This window comes from Egretta garzetta, unplaced genomic scaffold (assembly GCF_000687185.1).
Source record: "Egretta garzetta isolate BGI_Z169 unplaced genomic scaffold, ASM68718v1 scaffold96, whole genome shotgun sequence".
Lineage (NCBI taxonomy): Eukaryota > Metazoa > Chordata > Aves > Pelecaniformes > Ardeidae > Egretta > Egretta garzetta.
This window is the reverse complement of record NW_009259965.1, coordinates 1,835,131-1,853,718: the sequence shown is the minus strand read 5'-3', so window position 1 is coordinate 1,853,718 and position 18,588 is coordinate 1,835,131. Positions and strand designations below refer to the sequence as shown.

Sequence of the window (18,588 nt, the reverse complement as noted above, 5' to 3'; positions counted from 1 at the left end):
TACCTCTTTCTGTCGGGTAACTTACATGTTTATGGCTGTAGCCTTTAAACTTTGTTTTTACGAAGCTGTCTTTGGCAGCTTGTGTGTAAAGTTTGAATATACTGTGTAGTTACAGTAAAATCTGGCTGCTTTTTAAACTAGCCTGTGATGCTGTTGGACTGACTTTTACAGGTAATTTTCTTGTACTGTACTTCCAAGAAAAATTAATGGATTAGACTGTAAGTGGTAAATATCCTTGATGTTATAATACCATTACATTTTTACTGAAATATACATGACAACAACTGGAAAATCATCATTCCCTGTGAGTTTGGAAGCCAACTACATAAACTGCATTGCTAACTGGAGCGAAACTTGAATGTTTCATTTATGTACCTTTGAGTGTGGCAGCTACCTACTGATATATGCTTGTGCAGTACCTAGACTCACCAGAAGATAGGGCTCGTTCTCTTTTCTAGTACTGCAAAACTGGTGGCAAAAGGATGCAGGGTATCTTGTCTCTTGACCTAAGAGTGTCACTTAACTGCTGGCTGCTACCTTTGCTCTGGGTCAGTGTCTCCCAGCTGTGCATTGTAGTTCCTAAGGAAGTATGGGAAAGTTTGTAGGAGGTCACACACACAAAATACTATTCATAAGATTAGTTATGTGAATTATAAAAAGGAGAGTAAACATAAGAGAGTAAACATGATTTGGTTTGTCTTATTTCTAATAAAAATAATTAGGACAGTCAGATTTGCAAAAAGACAAACACACAAAAGGCAGTGCAATTTCAAGAAGCTTGAGAAACGCATGCAGCTCTGCCTTAGTCAGAGTCTCCTTTTCTGCCTGGTTGGTTTTTTGGGTGTTTGGTTTGGTGTTTGGTTTTTGGTTTTTTTTTTTTCATTTTTACTACAGTGGGACATTAGGACCTTGGATGTTTGGGAATTGCAGAAGCCTGACAGTCTGGTCAGAATGTCACTCTGGGTGCAATCACTCTGTATTTGTGAAGACAAATCATAAGTCACACACACAAGGAGTCAGTTGCTTCGTGGAAGAACTGGAGTTGCTTACCATCCTCTGCATGAGCGCTTTGCACATCTACAGTAAAATCCAGTATGGCTTAAACATGTCAGATTCATGGTGTATGTGTAAACCACCTGTCAAGCACTTCTGACTTACTTACCCATTCAGGCCCTAGTATTTCTCAAAATACGGGGCAGAAATTCTGTAGGCTTTTGTCATCCAAACAGAGAGAAGAGGCTTGTGTCTTGTTCAAGCTACTGTTGTTATGTGTCTGTCATTTCAGAGCTTTTTCTTCCAGTCCATAATTGTATAACTAGGAACAGTGTCTAAAAATGAGAGATTCTTGTTGGCTTTCATAAGCCATAGATCAGCCATTTTGTCAGAGCCCATGGGATGTTTGAAGGCAGGGACAGTATGCTGTAATACCACTTTTCTCATTTTGAAAGCTAACATGTCAATATATTAGAAAAGCTTCCACAGAGTTGTGGAAAACTGCTGTTTTCCTGGAATCCTCACCAGCACTGTAGCACAGGACAGCTTTGGTAACTCTCTGTGGAAAAACTGTAAATCCCGCTGACCATGAGCTCCCTATGGAGTCAGAACCTCTCTCATTCATCAAGCAGGGCCTCTAGCCTTTGCTGGCTGATAAATGCCGATGACAAGAGATGTCAATACCTACTAAAACAAAACAAACATAAAGCTATGAATAAATGACAGCCAGTGCGCTTCTTTGATTTTATTGTATCTCCATATATTTTAGCAGCTACAGTTATTGCAGTGTTTGATTCATTTTACAAATTCTGACTAGAAATTCCAGACCCTGTATCTGAAGATTAACTTAACTTTCTTACATTTCTGCTAATGCTCTGACTGCACTACTTTGGCATTTACATTTGACATGACATTTACAGGCATCTAGAATGGGCCTCCCATAGGGTACCGGGCGTGCTGAAGTTTAGGGTGAGCAGGAGAGGTGAAAGGTCATTTTTGGTATTTACAGAGGAGTTACTGTGTTGCGTGGGGATGTTTTTGTTGCTATACATCTGTGGAAACCCATAGAGAATGGCTTCCCCTGCCTCTCCCTAATTCTCAGCCATGAACTGATACGTCATTTCAAGCTGCAAGTGTATCTATGGAATGATAGCTGAGGAAAAAAATAGAACTGACTTATTAGGCAAATGTTCTAAAGTTTTGCAAAATAGTTGGAGAAACAAGATTATTAACTTTTGATACAAAAGTTCTGGTACTGCTGGTTTATTGCTGATGGTTTATTTTTCTGTTTTAATTGGTTTTCTTTTTTGGTTTTAATTGTATGTTTACATATGTACAGATTGTTCGTTACACAGCTATTTAGGTGCCTAGTACTGTGACCCTTTAATTTAAAATCTTGAGGGGGGAGTGGGTTTTGTTGTGGGTTTTTTGGGTTTAGGTTGTTGTTTTGGGTTTTTTTTAGTACATATCTCTAGCTGTTTCTAGGAATTTCAGTGTTTAGTTCTTGCCTGATGCTTAATTTTGATCAGTATGTTCCACTTTGAACTGCACTGTAGTGTCTTGGCTAGCCTGCAGGTTCGGAAATTAATATTAAAGTTGACTTGCAGACAATCAGCTGCTGAAACAATACCCCCAGAAGTAGTAAATAGTTCCCTTGGTTATATAAGATAATGAAAATAATGGAGAGTCTATATAGTGAAACTAATTGTTTCTTCAGTATGGTCTTCATAATTCACAGAAATTTCTTCAGGTCTTCTGTTCTGTTGTTGTCTTCTCCAGTATCCATAATTTTTTGCGATTTTCATAATATGCATTTTAAAAGAGGCACCCAGAAAAGCATAGAGAAGAGGGTTCAGACAGGTGTGAAACAAAGCTATGCTCTTGGTGACCTGGAGTGCGACGTCTATGGTTTTACTTGCATCACAGTCAGTAATCAACATGTAGATTACATCTATGGCTCGCCAGAATTTAACAATGTTGTAAGGTAGCTGGGTAATAATGAAAGTAACCACTACTGCCAGCAGAACGATGAAAGGTCTAGATTTTTTAGCATTTGCAGCTCTAAAGATTGCTCGAGCAGTAGCTGAATAGCAGATCAGCATTACTAGGAAAGGAAGCAGAAATTCTAGGATAATTTCCAGGATTTGAATGGTTGCTTTTAAGAGTGTTTCCATGTTCATTGGAAATACAGGAAGGCATTCATTCCTGTCATTGTGTTTCTTGACTTGATTAAATATCATTTCAGGGATACTGAGGAAAATGGCAGACAGCCAGACACAGATGCAGGTAACACTGCAGTGTTTGCCAATTCTTCTACGACCCTGGGATTCAGAAGTGGCCCTGTATCTATCCACGCTGATACAGGCCAGGAACAGCATGCTAGAGCTGAAATTCATGGTGTACAGAGAAGAAGTGAGCTTGCACATTGAGTTTCCAAGTTCCCATCCCTGCACTGCACTTGCAGCCCAAAAAGGGAGTGTGAAGAGCAAGAGCAAATCAGCAATGGCTAGGTGCATGATGTACACATCCGTCTTTGTCTTCGGTTTCTTGCAATAGGCATAAATTGCGACCACTAATGAGTTTCCAGCGACTCCAATGGTGAAAGCCAATGCATAGAACACAGGAAGGAACAATTTACTGAAATTCCTCACATCACTTTTTTCACAGAGAAGCTCATATGTATTGTAATCTATAACAGAGTTGAGATCATCCTCCTCATCCTCCATCCAGTAATCAGCTGAGTTATTCATATCCCAGCCCATGGCAAAGCTACAAGACACAAAAAAAGGGGGGAGAAGGGTACACCAAAGAAATAATACTGGGTTTAAGTTTTACAATTTCTGCTGAAACCTAAACCCCTTGCTCAGGGTTGCTTATACATCTCAAGTTTAAAGAAGTTGGATATTGACAATACATTCATAAATAATCAAAGTAGAGCTAGACAGTGACGGAGGCAGAACAGACCGTCTCAAATTCTCACATGAAATGGTGGAACTGACTACATCTGTGTGTGCAATGCAAAGTAAAATGAATTCAACTGAAATGCTTTCATTAACCTTAGTGTTTGAGATTGCAAGATGCTCTCTACAGCCTCTGCAAAGCAAAGGAGTACCAGCTGAAGGCTGTAAATGCTACTACAGTAGAGTGGATAAGGCATACTAGTGGATTAAAGCTGAGAGGCAAGCTGTGCCTTCTGTATTCTCTGCCTACTATCATGAATTTTGGCAATTTTGGATTATGAGTATAATATAGGGCGAGTGTGCTTGTTTGTTTCTCAAGCACACATATAAATGCCCATTACATGAAGCACAGCAGTGGAGTCAGTTGCTGAACAGTGGTGGAACAGGCTTAGTTTAGTCTCTGTCCCACACAGTGAGCCATGCCTACGTGGAATTTCTTACAGAATCAAATTGCTGTGGGTACACTGCATCTTACAGCTGGAGACTTCTCAGGATGTTATGCACAGAAAGGAATTTTATCACATACAAAAATGCCCCCAAGTACCCAAACAGCTCAGAACCTTGGCTGTTTGTTCAAGTACTATCTCATGAGACATTTACTCTGTAAACACTAAGGCTGTGTTCTCACTGCCAGTTTAGGGTTGAAGTTTGAGCGTTCATATCTTCACACTGTGTCTTAAGCAAGTTGTGTCTTCTTTTCTTCTTTTTCTGTAATTGTGTTCATTGACTAATTTGCTGAAATTCTTTATATTGTAAAGTACCGTCTTGCAGTGCCCTGTTTTCTTGAAATAAAGGGGATTAAGATTTCTTAACAGCAGTAGCAAAAAGTAGCTGAGAATGAAAACCACATTCCTCTTTCTAATCATCTGCAGTATTTCAGAATTTGAGGCCAATATTACTGAAAGCAGACTCTTATCTAATATTCTGCCCCAGAGCTTTTTCAAGCTTGGCTTTTTCAAGCTTGAAAAAACTCTAAATACCGTTTCTGGATTTTAGACAAAGGTTTAAATGAAGGGTTGCCAAACCTTTATTATAAACAGTATCTCTTAAAAATGTTTTTAATGTGTTCTGTCTACTAGGAAAAATAAGTTACTGATTGATCTCATATTCAGGGATGCAGACCAACTAAACAGAAAGAAATTAATAATTTCTATTTTTGCTTGATTTTTTTTTTTTGAAAGTGTGTTAGTTAGATATTAAGTACTTGGTTTGGCTTCACCCTTAATGACTTTGTTGGATTACCTTGTTAACATTTCAAAACACTGCCTATAAAACTTTAAACAATGATTACTTTTATTTTAGGTGTTGCAATCTGTCATTTACTGTTGCCTAAATGAGGTGTGCAGAATGGAAAAATACAGTAATTCTATTTGTTAGTTCGGCAAGGGATGTCTATTCTATGCCTAACAAGCTGCGTTAGCAGGATTTTTCAGCAGGGATAATCTTCTGCAGCCTTGCAGTACTTCAAGAACAGATTCAGACATCAGCTGCAAGTTTTGATTTTTTATATATATATTCTATATATATATAATTTTTTTTTTATTAGAAGAGAAACCGCAGGGAGAGTTTAATCCACTTAGCCAAGATCAGTAGAAAATTAAAACTGAAAAGATTCGGTTGTGGTCTAGAACAGTTATTAGAGAAGCCATCTGGGAATGCTCATTCAAATTGGATCACTGGCAAATTTACTTGAAAGCAAAACAATAAACATTTCAGTGCAAACTTCAAGAAGTCTGCGTATCACAAAGCTGTTTGGCTGTGACAAAGAACATGCTCTGCTGTCTGATACGCTTTTGGCTGACCTGAGTTCTTGATGGAATCAAATTTATCTAAAAGGCAACAGCTGATATTTGTCCCTTAAAAACAGTTATGTTTTGGCTAACATACCGTTTCATATTTGGTGGTCCTGTTAATGTTGTTTCTCAGGTGCACATATGCGTGCCCATTGCATGAAGCAGAGCAGTCCCACGGGAGCCAGGTGCTGAACAGCGGTGGAACAGGCTTAGTTTAGTCTCCGTCCCACACAGCAAGCTGCCTTATGCCCATGTGAAATTTCTTACAGAATCAAATTGCTGTGGGTACACCGCATCTTACAGCTGGAGACTTCTCAGGATGTTATGCAGAGAAAGGAATTTTATCACATACAAAACTGCCCGCCGAGTACCCAAACAGTTGAGAACCTCAGCTGTTTTTTCAACTACTGTTTCCTAGGAGGTATATTAATAGATATATTAACAGACAGCTTTGCATGTTTTCTTGCAGAATTATTCCAGCTTCCCATTTAGATACAAATTCAGTGTTTCTGTGTGTTTAAACTTGACATGGGATTGTATGAATACATGTTGAGTGAAGTTAATATCCCCAGTTTAAACACATTTTTTTTCTGTGATAAATTAAGCAGTATTTTGTTCTTCTACTGAACAAATCTAATTTTAAGACTGGAAATGAGCATGTGACTTAGTGAAATCATGTCTCTCTGTAAAGCCAGCGTAACAAAGAGTAAATACTAGCTCTTCTCTATGTAAATAAGGTAAGTATATCACACTTAATATACAGATCAGTAAATATTAAAACAGAACTAACCTTTTGTCAGCAGACTAGTAGCAGATACTGCAATTGAGATGGGCTTCAGTGAAATGATCTGAATTGGCCTGACACATTGCATTTTGTCTTCAAGCACCACACCCTCATCTGGAAGTCAGTTGCACTTTCGTTTTGACTTGCCAGTTGGAAAAAAAAAAAAAAAAAAAAAAAAAAAGACAATAAACTCTCCGTGTCTGGAACACGTACATTTCCTACATTCCTCCCTGTTCTGACTAGAATACTAGATTTCTTCTTTGGAAGATCAAGGCTCTCTTACTATTTCACTGTCTTGTTGGTTGTTTTATTCCTGAAAGTCCAGATGTGTTTTTTACATAATTTAAAGGCTTTTAGGAAATCACACATTTCAAATTTGAAAAGGAGAGAAAGAGGGGGAGGTCTGTCTGGGGCCGAGTTACCTGTATGGCGTCACTATATTCTTTCCTCAGGACACTACTGTGCTTTTGATGGCTGCCTCTCTAAGGTTTTAAGGGATCCTTATATCCCCTTCTTGAGCAACTTTTCAGGGGATACAATAGAAAGATGAGTTTGCTTTTTCTAAGATAGGGGAGGTTGCTCTTTCAGTATGTGCTATTGAACAAAACCAGGAAGATGATAGGGAAAAGATGTGAAAGCAAGTGGTAAATCGTCAACCCGAGTGTGAGCAGGAGGTCCTGCATCCTGAGGGAGACCTCTCAGCGGCTTGAATGTTACTAGTCAGACTCATAATCAAGTTAGTGTTTAATAATATTGCTACAGAAACTGCAAGCCAAGCAGATACTGTAGAAGAAAAATAAAAAGATGCTATTCCATCCATGGACACTGAAAAATGGATGACTAGGTTGCAAGAATTAAGTGCTGTTGGCTTCTGAAACCAGGTTATATGGCAGCTTCTTTAAGGCAAGGTTGTACTGTTTGTGTCTGTGCCACGTTTACTCCTTTCCACCAGAAAGAACCTGTATAAGTTGATTGTGTGAAGATCAGTAATCTTAACCATGATACACCCCTGATAACAAATATGAGGCTTCTAATAGGATGGTAATCAACCCTCTAAGCACATTTTAAAATATCATTGTCTTTGCCTATGTGAGTGCTATGAAGAGTTAAAAAATATAATACGTTAGTTAAACTTACAGTGCTTCTCAATGTAGCAGCATTGTGGGTTAAAAATTTTGGACAGGTTGTACAAACATGTATATATGAAAAAGCTTATTAAAAAGCTTATCAATATGGAAATATGCTTAAAACTGACCCTCTAAAATCTCTATTTCTATTTGTTCAAGTGTGAGTTTCTTGCAAAACTACTTATAACTCCTGCCAAAATGACAGGCTTCTCCCTCTCCCCCATCCACCAGCAGCTTCTTTTAATTCTGTAAGTAATGTGAAAATGCCATGTACAAATGAGAGATTTATTCCATCCAGGCGGTCTGCATTTCTTCTGAAGCACTGGAGTCCTTCAGAGTCTTACATTAGATGAGAACTTCTTTTTGGTGTTCATGGGTCAAAGTTGCATGAAATTTGTTTTGGATATTCAGAACTTCAGACTCTAAGGAGTGGAAAGGCCAGGAATCTGCCTTCACTTGCTGTGTTCAAATGGGAAAAAGTACATATGAAATAGAGATGCATTTGCCTTCCAGAAACTTGTACTAATGATTTAGAGCCTGTAACCAGACATCTAGCTCTCCGTGAACTCCTCACTAAGTTCAACATGAAAACTTCTGATTTTTTTTCATACAACATTTGCCTTTTTTTGAAGCAGGGATGTGACTTGAGGATTGTTTACAAAGTGGTTTTTGAAGAGACTCCAGAAACTCAAAGTATCTTTTGTTGTAAACCTCACTTCAAGATAAATGTGGTTTAGAAAATACCACTTGTGTAATTCTTTACCTTCTATGGAAAAGGCAAAGAGTCAAATACCCCTTAGGAGTGCAGCATTTCTCTTTGCAGGGTAGTACATTGCAAAGCACATGCAGTGTTATTTTGGAGTTGGTCGCCCACTTGTTGCAGTGGCCCAAATGAGGTGTTTGAGGTCTACCTTTCTTCTTTTTTTTTTTTTTTTTCACCAAGCTGATTTATTCCCCCTCAGCTTTTCACTCGGATATTTTAGTTGATTAGGATTGTACAGCTCACGGACCACAAATATAACCCCACTTTGAAAACAATGGATGAATAGCATATTGCAAAAGAGGAAAGTAAACAGCCAGCAGTCTGGCCCTCAAAACAGGCAGTGTTTATCAGAATGAAATAAATCTCTGTCCCACTTCCCGGCCATGGCGGTGGCTGTTATTAGGAGGAAGTACCTCAGGTCAAAACCAGGTGGTTGTATTGTCTAGACCAAAGGCTCCTAAACCTTGTGATAACAGCTGCCAGAGAAGTTAAAAAGTCATCTCTGTTTCTCACCTCAAAACAAACTGAGTTGGTGCAGATCAAATCTCAAATTAAATCTCTGCGGAGCTTGCTGTCTGCATTGAGATAGCAATAAAAAATTTACTGATCGTTACATACATCTGGTATAATCCTGCCCCCTTTTCCCTAGCTTTATTGTCTGTGTGGGTCTTTGAAAGGAATAAGAGCATGCTTTGGTACTAAGAAACCCTTAAAGAAAAAGAGAGTGAGGATTAAGGCGCTTAGAAATAAGATGCCATTTTAATTGATGTTAGAATCTTCTTTAGGACTTGTACATTAAAATGCTAGCTTTATGCTACAAAGACTTGTATCAAATAATGTTATCAATGGCTTGAAATGCTAGCAGATTATTTTCAGGTAATGATTTCCACTCACATCTTGCTTTGAGGTGCTAACTTAAAATCATTTGCATAGAGGGGGGAAAAAACCTTAATTCCAGCGAAGTTACGATGAAATAGTGGCAAAGTCACTGTGGTAACCCTTTGATAGCCTTATTTGCCTAATTTGGTTATAATGGGATCAGCATTTTAAGAGGTTTTACTTTTGAAATGTCAACATCTCACCTTGAGGTGTCCTTTTGTATCACGCTTCTTTGCTTAGCTGTAATGGAGGTGGAAGTAATTATATTCCATTTCAAGTACCACCTTGTTCTCTTTTCATAGAAATAGATGATGGGGTTTGGAAGTTTGGCTTTTCATTGGTCTCTTCCCCACAAGCCAAATCCTTTTTACATGTTAAGGAATAAGATATATTTTGGTTTGGTCTGATTACTCAGAGTATAAACACAGAAGTAGATTGCATGCTTTTGCTACTGTATCATGAAAGGAAGGAAAATTTATTTGTATGACACTTCATGTGATTCTACACTGAGGTTTTTATATTGAAAACTATTTTTGTCTTTGTGATTTTTTTTTTAAGGTGCTGGGAACCCAAATTGCAAAGTTGCAATTGTAATGGGCAAAACCAAAAACTCCTCAGCATCCAGGTAAGGATTTCTAGGAGATTGAGAGCTGCCTGAAACTCGTTTCCTGGAGGAGTCACTGCTTGCAAAAATTTTAAGTGAAATACCTTTACTTGCCTTGATCAGTTGGATGTGCTTGTGAATTACAGGGGAGTTTTAAACTTGTGCGTGTGTCTGTTCAGAGAAACAGATTGCCGACCAAGCTCCTGTTTTGCTGTCAGCTGCTGATGACTGAAGCCTCCCAACCTTTTCACTGTCACCAGCTTGCATCCGCATGCTTCCCCTCCTCCACTGCACTAGCTCTAGGTGTTCGTGCAGCTGTGTAACGAATAGGATCTGGAAGTTTTTGGGGGTTCATTAACTTTATCTTGGTCACATTATTTTTAATCTGCATCTGTTGTTCAACCAAGAGCTATCTCTGGCTTACAATTTATTTTGTAAGTATAGCATATAAAAGAATTAACAAGAGTAAGAATTGCTTGCTTAAACGATAATAAACCCAAATCTTTTCAGAGCTTGCCTGAACAGAATGACCACCAGTGGCACATCAAAGACCTGAAGTTATCTACTAAGTTTTTCACAAAGTTATCTGTACATGTAGAAAGTTAAGTCTGAAACATGGGATGTTTGTTATATGAAGTTGTGTGAGCACACTGCACATCTTTAGTCAGGCCTACTCGTTCCATTCCTACATGTGCACATAGAATACTTCCTTCTTCTTGTTTATAACAAATATGTTGTTCGACTGTTATTACCAATCTAAAATTGCCTTTAAAAAGACTTACACAAGTGATGAATAAAACGCATCGTGACTGACTCCCATTAAAATCACACAGTTTGTAATACAGAAGGATTGGAACATTTATATCTCTAAGCTGGATTTTAGCCCAAATTCCACTGATTATCTTAAGTTTTTAGATTTGGCTAGGTCCCACTGAGAAGCAAACAATAACTTGCTTAAGCATACCGGATGGTTTGTCCAGGGGCTGTACAGACAGTGGCATCTGTTGACCTCTTTAAAGCTGAACGGAAGTTTGTGGAGGGAATTACGTGATACTGCACTTGCTAGAACTGGAGACTGAACTGAGGGACCTGGGATGTCACGCTCAGTTCTGTGTGACTACTAACTGACCTTAAATATTCCAAAGAAATTTAAACATGGGGATTTTTTTCCTAAACTATAGGCAAACCAAGATGATGATGATAAACGAAAAAAAAAAAAAAAAGGGGTGGGGGGGGGGGGTAGGGGAGGGAGGGAGGAAATGGACTGGGTGATAGAGCAGTACTTGCACAGAAGTGGCAGAAGTAGTAGGGTTTTGGTCGTGGTGCAATAGTAGCACATTTTTGCTTGTTGACTGGTGATTGAAGGAGTGTTGATGCATGCACACCACGCTGCATGCGGGCAGGAGGGCTGTAATCAGTGTGGGTAAATATCAACATTGGCTTTATGCGAGTGCTAAATTGAGGACAGAAAATAAAAAAAAGGGAGGCTCAGAGTTAATTGCAACTTGTGCATTTTGTCTTGATCAGGTACGAGCAGCACAGTATGATCATTGTTCCCATGGACGCTCCAGGGCTGAAGCTGATAAGACCCCTCTCAGTGTTTGGCTACCTGGGTAGATGATAATATTTATCAGCTCTATGTGTATTAATTTTTAGCAATCTCAGGAGTTGCAGTAATACTAATAAGTATTGTATATGAAATAAATCAGTAAAATGCATATACAGAAAAAGGGTACTTTTATCCTCTGTTTTACCCTGCTGTTGTGTTTTCTCTGTCCTGGTAGATGAGATCCACGGAGGACATTTTGAGATACACTTTAATGATGTGCAAGTACCTGTCTCCAATATAATACTAGGTGAGTTTCGGTATTAATTCCTTTTTAATGCATACAGCAATGAACCAACTTTTATGCCATGGTGGTTTATTTTATGAATCGCCATAAGTTATCATAAATAGCTTATGGGGGATTCCTTAGATAAAGTGTGTCTGGCTATGGTTGGTCGAGCCAGGGTCTCAAACACATGTAAGAGGGAGCCCACTCCTCCTTTAGCAGTCTACCTGCTGCTTGAATATAACTGGGTTTAGAGCAGAAAGGTGATGAAGGAAGCAGGGCAGCTGTAGCTATCAATCATGTGAAAATGACTTCGCTCGGGCAGAGCACAGCAGAAACTGTCAGTGGCGTTCTTTGCCTAAAACCAATTTTCATAGACATCACAGACTCTTTCAAAAAGAGCGTTCTGTAGTCCATGCTGTCCAAGCCAGGGTGCCTGCAGACTTAGCAGAACTGAAAAAAAAAAAAAAAAAAAGAATCAATGAGCAGGCCAACACTGTGACCTTCTGCAGGAAGAACTTCGTTCTACTTCTCTCACTTAGAAGTCACCAGAATTTGTAGTAGTATTTCCTCTCTGCTATTTGTATTTCCCTGAAAGAGCTTTCTCTCTTGAGTAGCCCTGTGACCTGGAAACCTCAAAGTCTTCCCGCAAATTCTCATACCAAATCTCATAGATAAATTTTTCAGTGTAAGATTAACAACATTTAAATTAAATCCAGTAAATCAAACCTCAGAAACCATCTTAGGGTGTGCTTTGTGCTGTAAGTATTATTAAGAGTGTGTCAGTATAGATCTAGTTGGAGTAAACAAGCAACAGTTCCGCAAAATGAACTTTTAAGAAGCTTGCTTCTAGCTCCAGTGCTATGAGGCCACTTCCGCTCAGAGCCATGGATCATTTCAAGCGGGAATCATGGAGTCTACATGTGCCTGTTTTTCTTTCCAACCAGGTGAGGGCAGGGGGTTTGAGATAGCTCAAGGTCGGCTGGGGCCAGGCCGTATTCATCACTGCATGAGGTCCCTTGGTGCAGCTGAAACCGCTTTACAGATAATGTGCCAGCGTGCAGCACAGAGAGAGGCTTTTGGGAAGAAACTCTATCACCACGTAAGCATGTTCCCTCTGTCTCCACTCACGTGCTCCAGACATCAGCCTTTGTTTTGCCCACGCAGAACCTTGTGACTCTGATAATGGACACTGCTATAGATGTGCCCTAACCTTGAATTCCTATTCGGAGTGCCTCAGGTGGCAAAGGGAAAAATCACATTGCGAGGCTCCCATTTTTCACTATAACCTATGGGATTTTTTTTTCCCTTGCAATGAATTGGATAGCCTTTGCTGGATTTGAATATTTTTGCCACCATAGTTTTTTCTCTGCTTTCACTGATCCGTTTGGACAGGTATTTTTTCAGGCATATAGTTTGTGTTTATTTAGTTACAATCTGAACTCACCATTTTTGTGTATGGAATTTGTCACCTAGACATCTCAATTCATGATTTCTGGAGACACTCAAGGGTCTAGATTTAACTAAAAAATTTACTTCTCTGATCAATTATTTGTACTTACTCATGAAAGTACAGGCCATATCGGGATTTTTGGTCTTATCTTGCTTTGGAGTTGAAATGATGTTTCATGAGAGAGAGCTTGCTAGAATGATAAAAAATATATTGGTCTGCTTTTTGTAGGAACCATGAGCATTTAGTAGTTGGCTATCTCATTTCAAGTGTTCCTGAGTCTTATCCAACAAGATAAGATGACTTTATTGGAAAAAACAAGTAAAGGCAACGGAAAGAGGAAACTGAATTAGTGTCTGGCACGGGTTACAGAAAATTGTTTGTACAGATCCAGAGGGAATTTTACATATCCATTTTCCAGTCACGTCATTGCCAAACTTCCATTCATGACCATAATCTAGAATTAACAAGTTGGATGAGGCGCACTCCATTTCTCAGAAGCTCGTTAAAGTAAAACTGATGTTTGATGAAGCCACAGACACGACCTGGAGGCCAGCTGCAGAGCCAGCGTAGGTTCTTCACAGCTCTGGGATAGCTAAGGAAGAGGCGAGGCTGTTGGCTGCCTCGGGTGACTGTCAGCACCACCCACACGGCAGTTAGTTGCAACCCCTGTGACCTGTCAGCAGAAGAGCATGTCTGAACACCTCCACCCGGGTTCAGACCACCTTTGCTGGCACGAGCTGAGCGGAACCCCCAGACTTTGTGCTGAAGCAAGTGCTGCACGTTTGCTCGTGCCTCCTGTGGCTGCCAAACCCACAACATCCACACTCCAGGCAGGAGCATGTGCCCGCAGCTGGTCAGGCTCCTAACAGCTTTTGCACTGACAAGCACCACATGAACGTGTTTTGGGGTTTTTTTCCCCTACTGTGGTATGTTGGCTGCAGATGGGAACTAGGCAAGAGGAGTAGGGAAGGGCTGCCAAGACCATAACTTTGTTTGGATCGAGGGAGCTACTCATTTGTCATCAACATGAAGAGACAGATGCAGCAGGCACCACCCTGCAGCTGTTCGCCTGGGTGTGTAACATACCGCCACCAGTAGTTTAAGCAAAACAGAACAGATTGCTCTCCTCTTTCACCCCCTGAATTTTGTACACTGAGGCATGTTACGCAGAGAGATGGCTACCCAGGTAGCAGAGTAATGGAACGCAGGGAGTAGAAAAGCAGGCTTTGAAGGGCTTCAGGAAAATGGCCAGCAGGCAGTGGGTCTGACCAGGAAACGAGAGCGTGCCAGAATTGGGAGTTTTGCCCCTTTAGCCTCTTTCCTGCCCGGAAAAGAACTGCTCTGTTGTTGGTGTTTATGTCAGCCAGGCCTTTTGTTTTTTTCCTCCGCCCCCCCCCCCTTTTTTTACCTGCATCAAACAAGCTTTGATGTGCACAAGGATGTCACTGAACAACTGACCGTGCTATAGGGGCAGGCTCCTCAGGGCAGGTTCACCCAGACACACAAGGAGGCATTGACTGAGTTTCTGCTTCTTGGCTTTGGTTTCCGCAGGAAGTTGTTGCCCACTGGATTGCTGAATGCCGCCTCAGCATAGAACAGGCTCGACTGCTTACACTAAAAACAGCCAGCAAGATCGACATGTTGGGCAATAGAAAAGCAAGGAAAGAGGTAAATTTGTCTTCGCCAGCCTTAGGCTAGGACTTGGGGATGCAATACCTGTGCATTCACCTGGCTAAAATGTAAACTAAAACATATTGCTAGAATTTACCCTTCTAATCGTAGAGCATGACTTCGTGTTGAAATAGATGGGCTCTCGCTTATCATGCGATGGGCAAGTGCTCTCAGTTAAAACCTTTGAGATCGATCTGATAAAGTATTTAAAAATTAAAGGGGTTCACGTATTGCTCATTTGTCTCAACACAATGAGAGTTTTGGGTGACTGTCTCCCCTGGAAACAGGTGTACCTAGGGAACAGGATCAGCAGAGCTCTCATCCACTCCAAAGCAGAAGGAATGCACCGTGGGATACCAGTCTTCAGCAGAACTGTTAGATAAACATTTATCAGTTGCTTATGAAACTGTTACTGATAACATGGGTTCTCTTCTAACTACAGGTAGCCATGACCAAAGTGGTTGTCCCTCGAGCTGTGCTTAAAGTGATTGACTGCGCAATCCAAGTGTGTGGCGGAGCTGGAGTTTCCCAGGATTTTCCTTTGGCTTCTATGTGAGTAAGGGAGGCTTAGCTGTAACCTCTAGGCATTCCTTTTCAGGTAATTTATAACACCCCGTACATGCTGTTTCACCTCAGGTAGCCTGAAATAATGGTCTCTATGCCTTTAAGATGTAAAACTTAAAACAAGTGTTTTTATAATTCATTCGTCTCTATGCCTTTAAGATGTAAAACTTAAAACACTTGTTACAATTCAATCCAATGCAACTGCATTGCTTGACCCTTACCAAAAAAAAACCCCCCAAAAAAACCCCAAACCAACCAGCAGCACTGGACCTAAAAAGGTCTTAGCAGCAACACAGAGGATTTGTTTCTAAAGCTCAGTCTTATCCCTTCTGGCCTTGGGGAGCAGCAAGCCTCCTGCAGTGCCAGCCCACGCGCCTCAGTCCTGCCAGGCCCCTTTTCCTGCAGCGTCTCCTGTGTGACAGCTCTTTTCAGAGAGACTGCTGCTAAAGGGAGGGCTGTAGCAAAAAATAGTGCTGAGAACTCCTGCTGTCAGACCAGCTGCTGTGGCGGGATTAGACACCTACCCTAATCCAGCTCTTCCGGCACAGGTTTGCCTATATATGGACCTTGCGCCTGGCAGATGGGCCCGATGAAGTTCATCTCTCAACAATTGCAAGGTGGGAACTGCTTGATCAGTCAAAGAAGCTAACGGCAAAAATGTAACGCCAGCATAAAGCCATCCCAAATGGATGGAAGATTTAGGAAAGCTTTTGTCCTGTGCAATAGTGTTGCTTAAGGTAAAATCGGATGACTACAAGAACTTGATTCTAGCTTGAAGCAATACATATTCTCTCACTCTTTACTTGTAATTATTACATCTACTAATCAGAGGCTGGCTTTTAAAAATGTGCAGAATGCCATGTAAATACCAGGATTTGTCTGGGTTCTTTATTAACACTAAATAAAACCTATTTCCTAACAAGCCTAAAGTGCTTTATTTGCTCTGAGCCAAAGCCCTCTTTATCCTTTTATTGTAGCCAAAGCAGTTTTGACTCAGCAGTTTCACCCAATTTACTTTATTACAAGCTAGGATAAACTTTTAATTATTGATTAAATTACAACTAAACCCTCAGGGTAATGCCTTTCTTTTCCCTTTCCAAGGCTCAGCCTCAGCCCAGCTCTCTCCTCCCCAGTTCCTGCTTTCAGCTGCACTCCTTTTTACCAGGGCTACACTCAGTCCTTCCCCTGCCTCCCCTCACACCAGGCCACAGTCAGGCTGCAGCCGCTTGTCTGCTATTCCTTGCTGCTTACCTCTGCTTTGTTTTGGCAAACACATCTCCTCATGTTTTTCCTTCTAAGTGCCCCTTTTGTCTTCCCTTGCATCTTCCCTTTTGTGTCTCCTTTTGTGCCTCCTCACAAGCCTACCCAGGTCCTGGCCCCTTTCTTAACTATGCCTAAGTTTCAGTGGCACCTTCCCCTCTGAAGAGCTGAGGTTTTGGCTGGAACCCGCAGCGAGTGGCAGAGGGCAGCGCACAGCCTCTGCTGCTGCCAAAGCAGGCTCTGCCATTTCTGCCCAATGCACCTTTGTGAAGGTCTGAAGGGTCAGAGTTCCTCAGCTCTGCATCTCCAACAAGCCTCTCCTTGGTCGTACAGTAACAGAACCAGGCAGGTCACAGCACACTGCACCACAGGTAGTTCTATGTCCTGTAAAGGTAGGACAGTCACTTTTCAACTTCTACAGGGATGATTAACAATTAACTCTGAATACAAGTGCTTGCTTTTCTCAGGAACAAACCAACCAGCCTAGCACAGCATTGGGGCATGGAGAGAAGAAGCCCTGCTTGGCTCAGTCTTCAGGATGGGGCCCCAGCCCGTTCCGCCCTGGAGCCTACAGCCGAGCGTTTTGCCCGCAGGGTGTCCCGCAAAGGCTGCTGAAGGCAGCCAGGGTGGTACAGTTTCAGAGTTCCTAGAACTGGAAGCTTTCCACAGATCAGTTTCTTACCTCATATCAATTCATTATACCTAAGAAAAGATTATAATCCCGTTTGAGAAAACAATAATTATCGATCATATTTCCATCTGTCTTGGCTTCCTCTTGATTCCTGCCAAGAATGGTTCCTAGGAAGTCGAGAGTGACAGTCAGTGGCTGAAGTGCATTTCAGATACACACCAGCCTGCCCTGCACCCCTCCCTGTGCTTTAGGAGGTCTGCTCCAGGCCGTCAAAACCTGTGCAACATGTTTTTCCCAGCAAGAATGCCCAGGAACCCCGTTTGGCCACACTCAAATTAAGGTCTCTGGCTGCCCTTCCCCACACCTTCAAAGACCACCACCTTATCTCATTAACAAGGCTCTTAATTCCCTTTATTTTAAAATTTTATGTACATATGAATGATCTGTATAATGTACACTCAATATAGAAAGTTTTTATATACTGGATAGCGTATAGAACATTTCACAATTACACTAATTTCTTACATAACATGTCAACTTTAAGGTTTTTTTTTGCTGAAGCTCTGTCAATTTGGTCAAGCCAGTTATACATACGAATGTCTAGTGCTGTTTGATCTCAGGAAGAAGATAATGTTAATGATTAAGGACATCAGTGAACTGGTGCAGGGACAAACCCTTTGCAAGTCACGTTCAATGGGAGTGATCACATCAGACTGGGGAAAGAAGGGCTGCCCTTTTGTGGGGGAGGTGTCGGTGAGGTCAAAGTGATTTTAGCCCAATTCCTCGACTGTAGCTCAACTCCAGTCATGCTAATTCATAAAATATAAAAACTAGGAAAGTTTGATTCACAGTCTTGTAAACAAATATAAAGGAACAAAATGTGCTTATGTACAACAAGAAAAAAAATTCTTGTGTACCCATTTCAGCTGATCCACAGAGTGCTTTCTTGTGTTACAGTGTGATAGTTAGAATCACTTTTTCCTAAAAAAAAAAAAAAAAAAAATCCCAACAAAACAGTCATAGAAAAGGAATAACACTGTCATTAAACACTTGGAAAGGCAGTAAGTTCACTTCAATGTGTTGGAGGAAAGTGCCGTTCCTCATCACTGGCCAGTCTGCCTTTCTGTCTCTTTCACAAGAATTTCCAGTCCTTAGCTGACATCTCCGACTTCATTGTCTACCGGGGGTGGTACGTTGGGCATTACAGATGATGTCGTCCCTGCAGTAAGGTAACCAGCAACTCCAGGGCCTTTCAGGAAGCAAACAGAAGAGCG

The 18,588-nt window shown here is 40.9% G+C and overlaps 3 protein-coding genes across 4 annotated transcripts in view; 1 reads left to right on the top strand and 2 right to left on the bottom strand.

Moving 5' to 3' along the window:
• The window catches only part of ACAD11 (acyl-CoA dehydrogenase family member 11), a 30,842-nt gene extending 12,525 nt beyond the window's left edge, over nucleotides 1-18,317 (top strand). Inside the window, exons 14-20 of the mRNA XM_009640208.2 lie at nucleotides 9,858-9,924; nucleotides 11,431-11,516; nucleotides 11,688-11,759; nucleotides 12,683-12,837; nucleotides 14,740-14,856; nucleotides 15,302-15,411; nucleotides 15,972-18,317. Coding sequence (XP_009638503.1) covers nucleotides 9,858-9,924; nucleotides 11,431-11,516; nucleotides 11,688-11,759; nucleotides 12,683-12,837; nucleotides 14,740-14,856; nucleotides 15,302-15,411; nucleotides 15,972-16,086 — 722 coding nt within the window. The 3' untranslated portion in view covers nucleotides 16,087-18,317. The remainder of the gene's footprint in view (nucleotides 1-9,857; nucleotides 9,925-11,430; nucleotides 11,517-11,687; nucleotides 11,760-12,682; nucleotides 12,838-14,739; nucleotides 14,857-15,301; nucleotides 15,412-15,971) is intronic.
• ACKR4 (atypical chemokine receptor 4) lies at nucleotides 1,754-6,624 on the bottom strand. The gene is made up of 2 exons (XM_009640183.2): nucleotides 6,537-6,624; nucleotides 1,754-3,762 (listed from the first exon to the last, which is right to left on the bottom strand). The coding sequence occupies exon 2, from the start codon at nucleotides 3,753-3,755 to the stop codon at nucleotides 2,682-2,684; it is 1,074 nt and encodes a 357-aa protein (XP_009638478.1). The 5' UTR covers nucleotides 3,756-3,762; nucleotides 6,537-6,624; the 3' UTR covers nucleotides 1,754-2,681.
• The window catches only part of DNAJC13 (DnaJ heat shock protein family (Hsp40) member C13), a 49,249-nt gene continuing 48,849 nt past the window's right edge, over nucleotides 18,189-18,588 (bottom strand). For both annotated transcript variants that reach the window (XM_035895690.1, XM_009640182.2), the window contains one exon: nucleotides 18,189-18,563. In XM_035895690.1, the coding sequence (XP_035751583.1) occupies nucleotides 18,466-18,563 (98 nt within the window). In that variant the 3' untranslated portion in view covers nucleotides 18,189-18,465. The remainder of the gene's footprint in view (nucleotides 18,564-18,588) is intronic.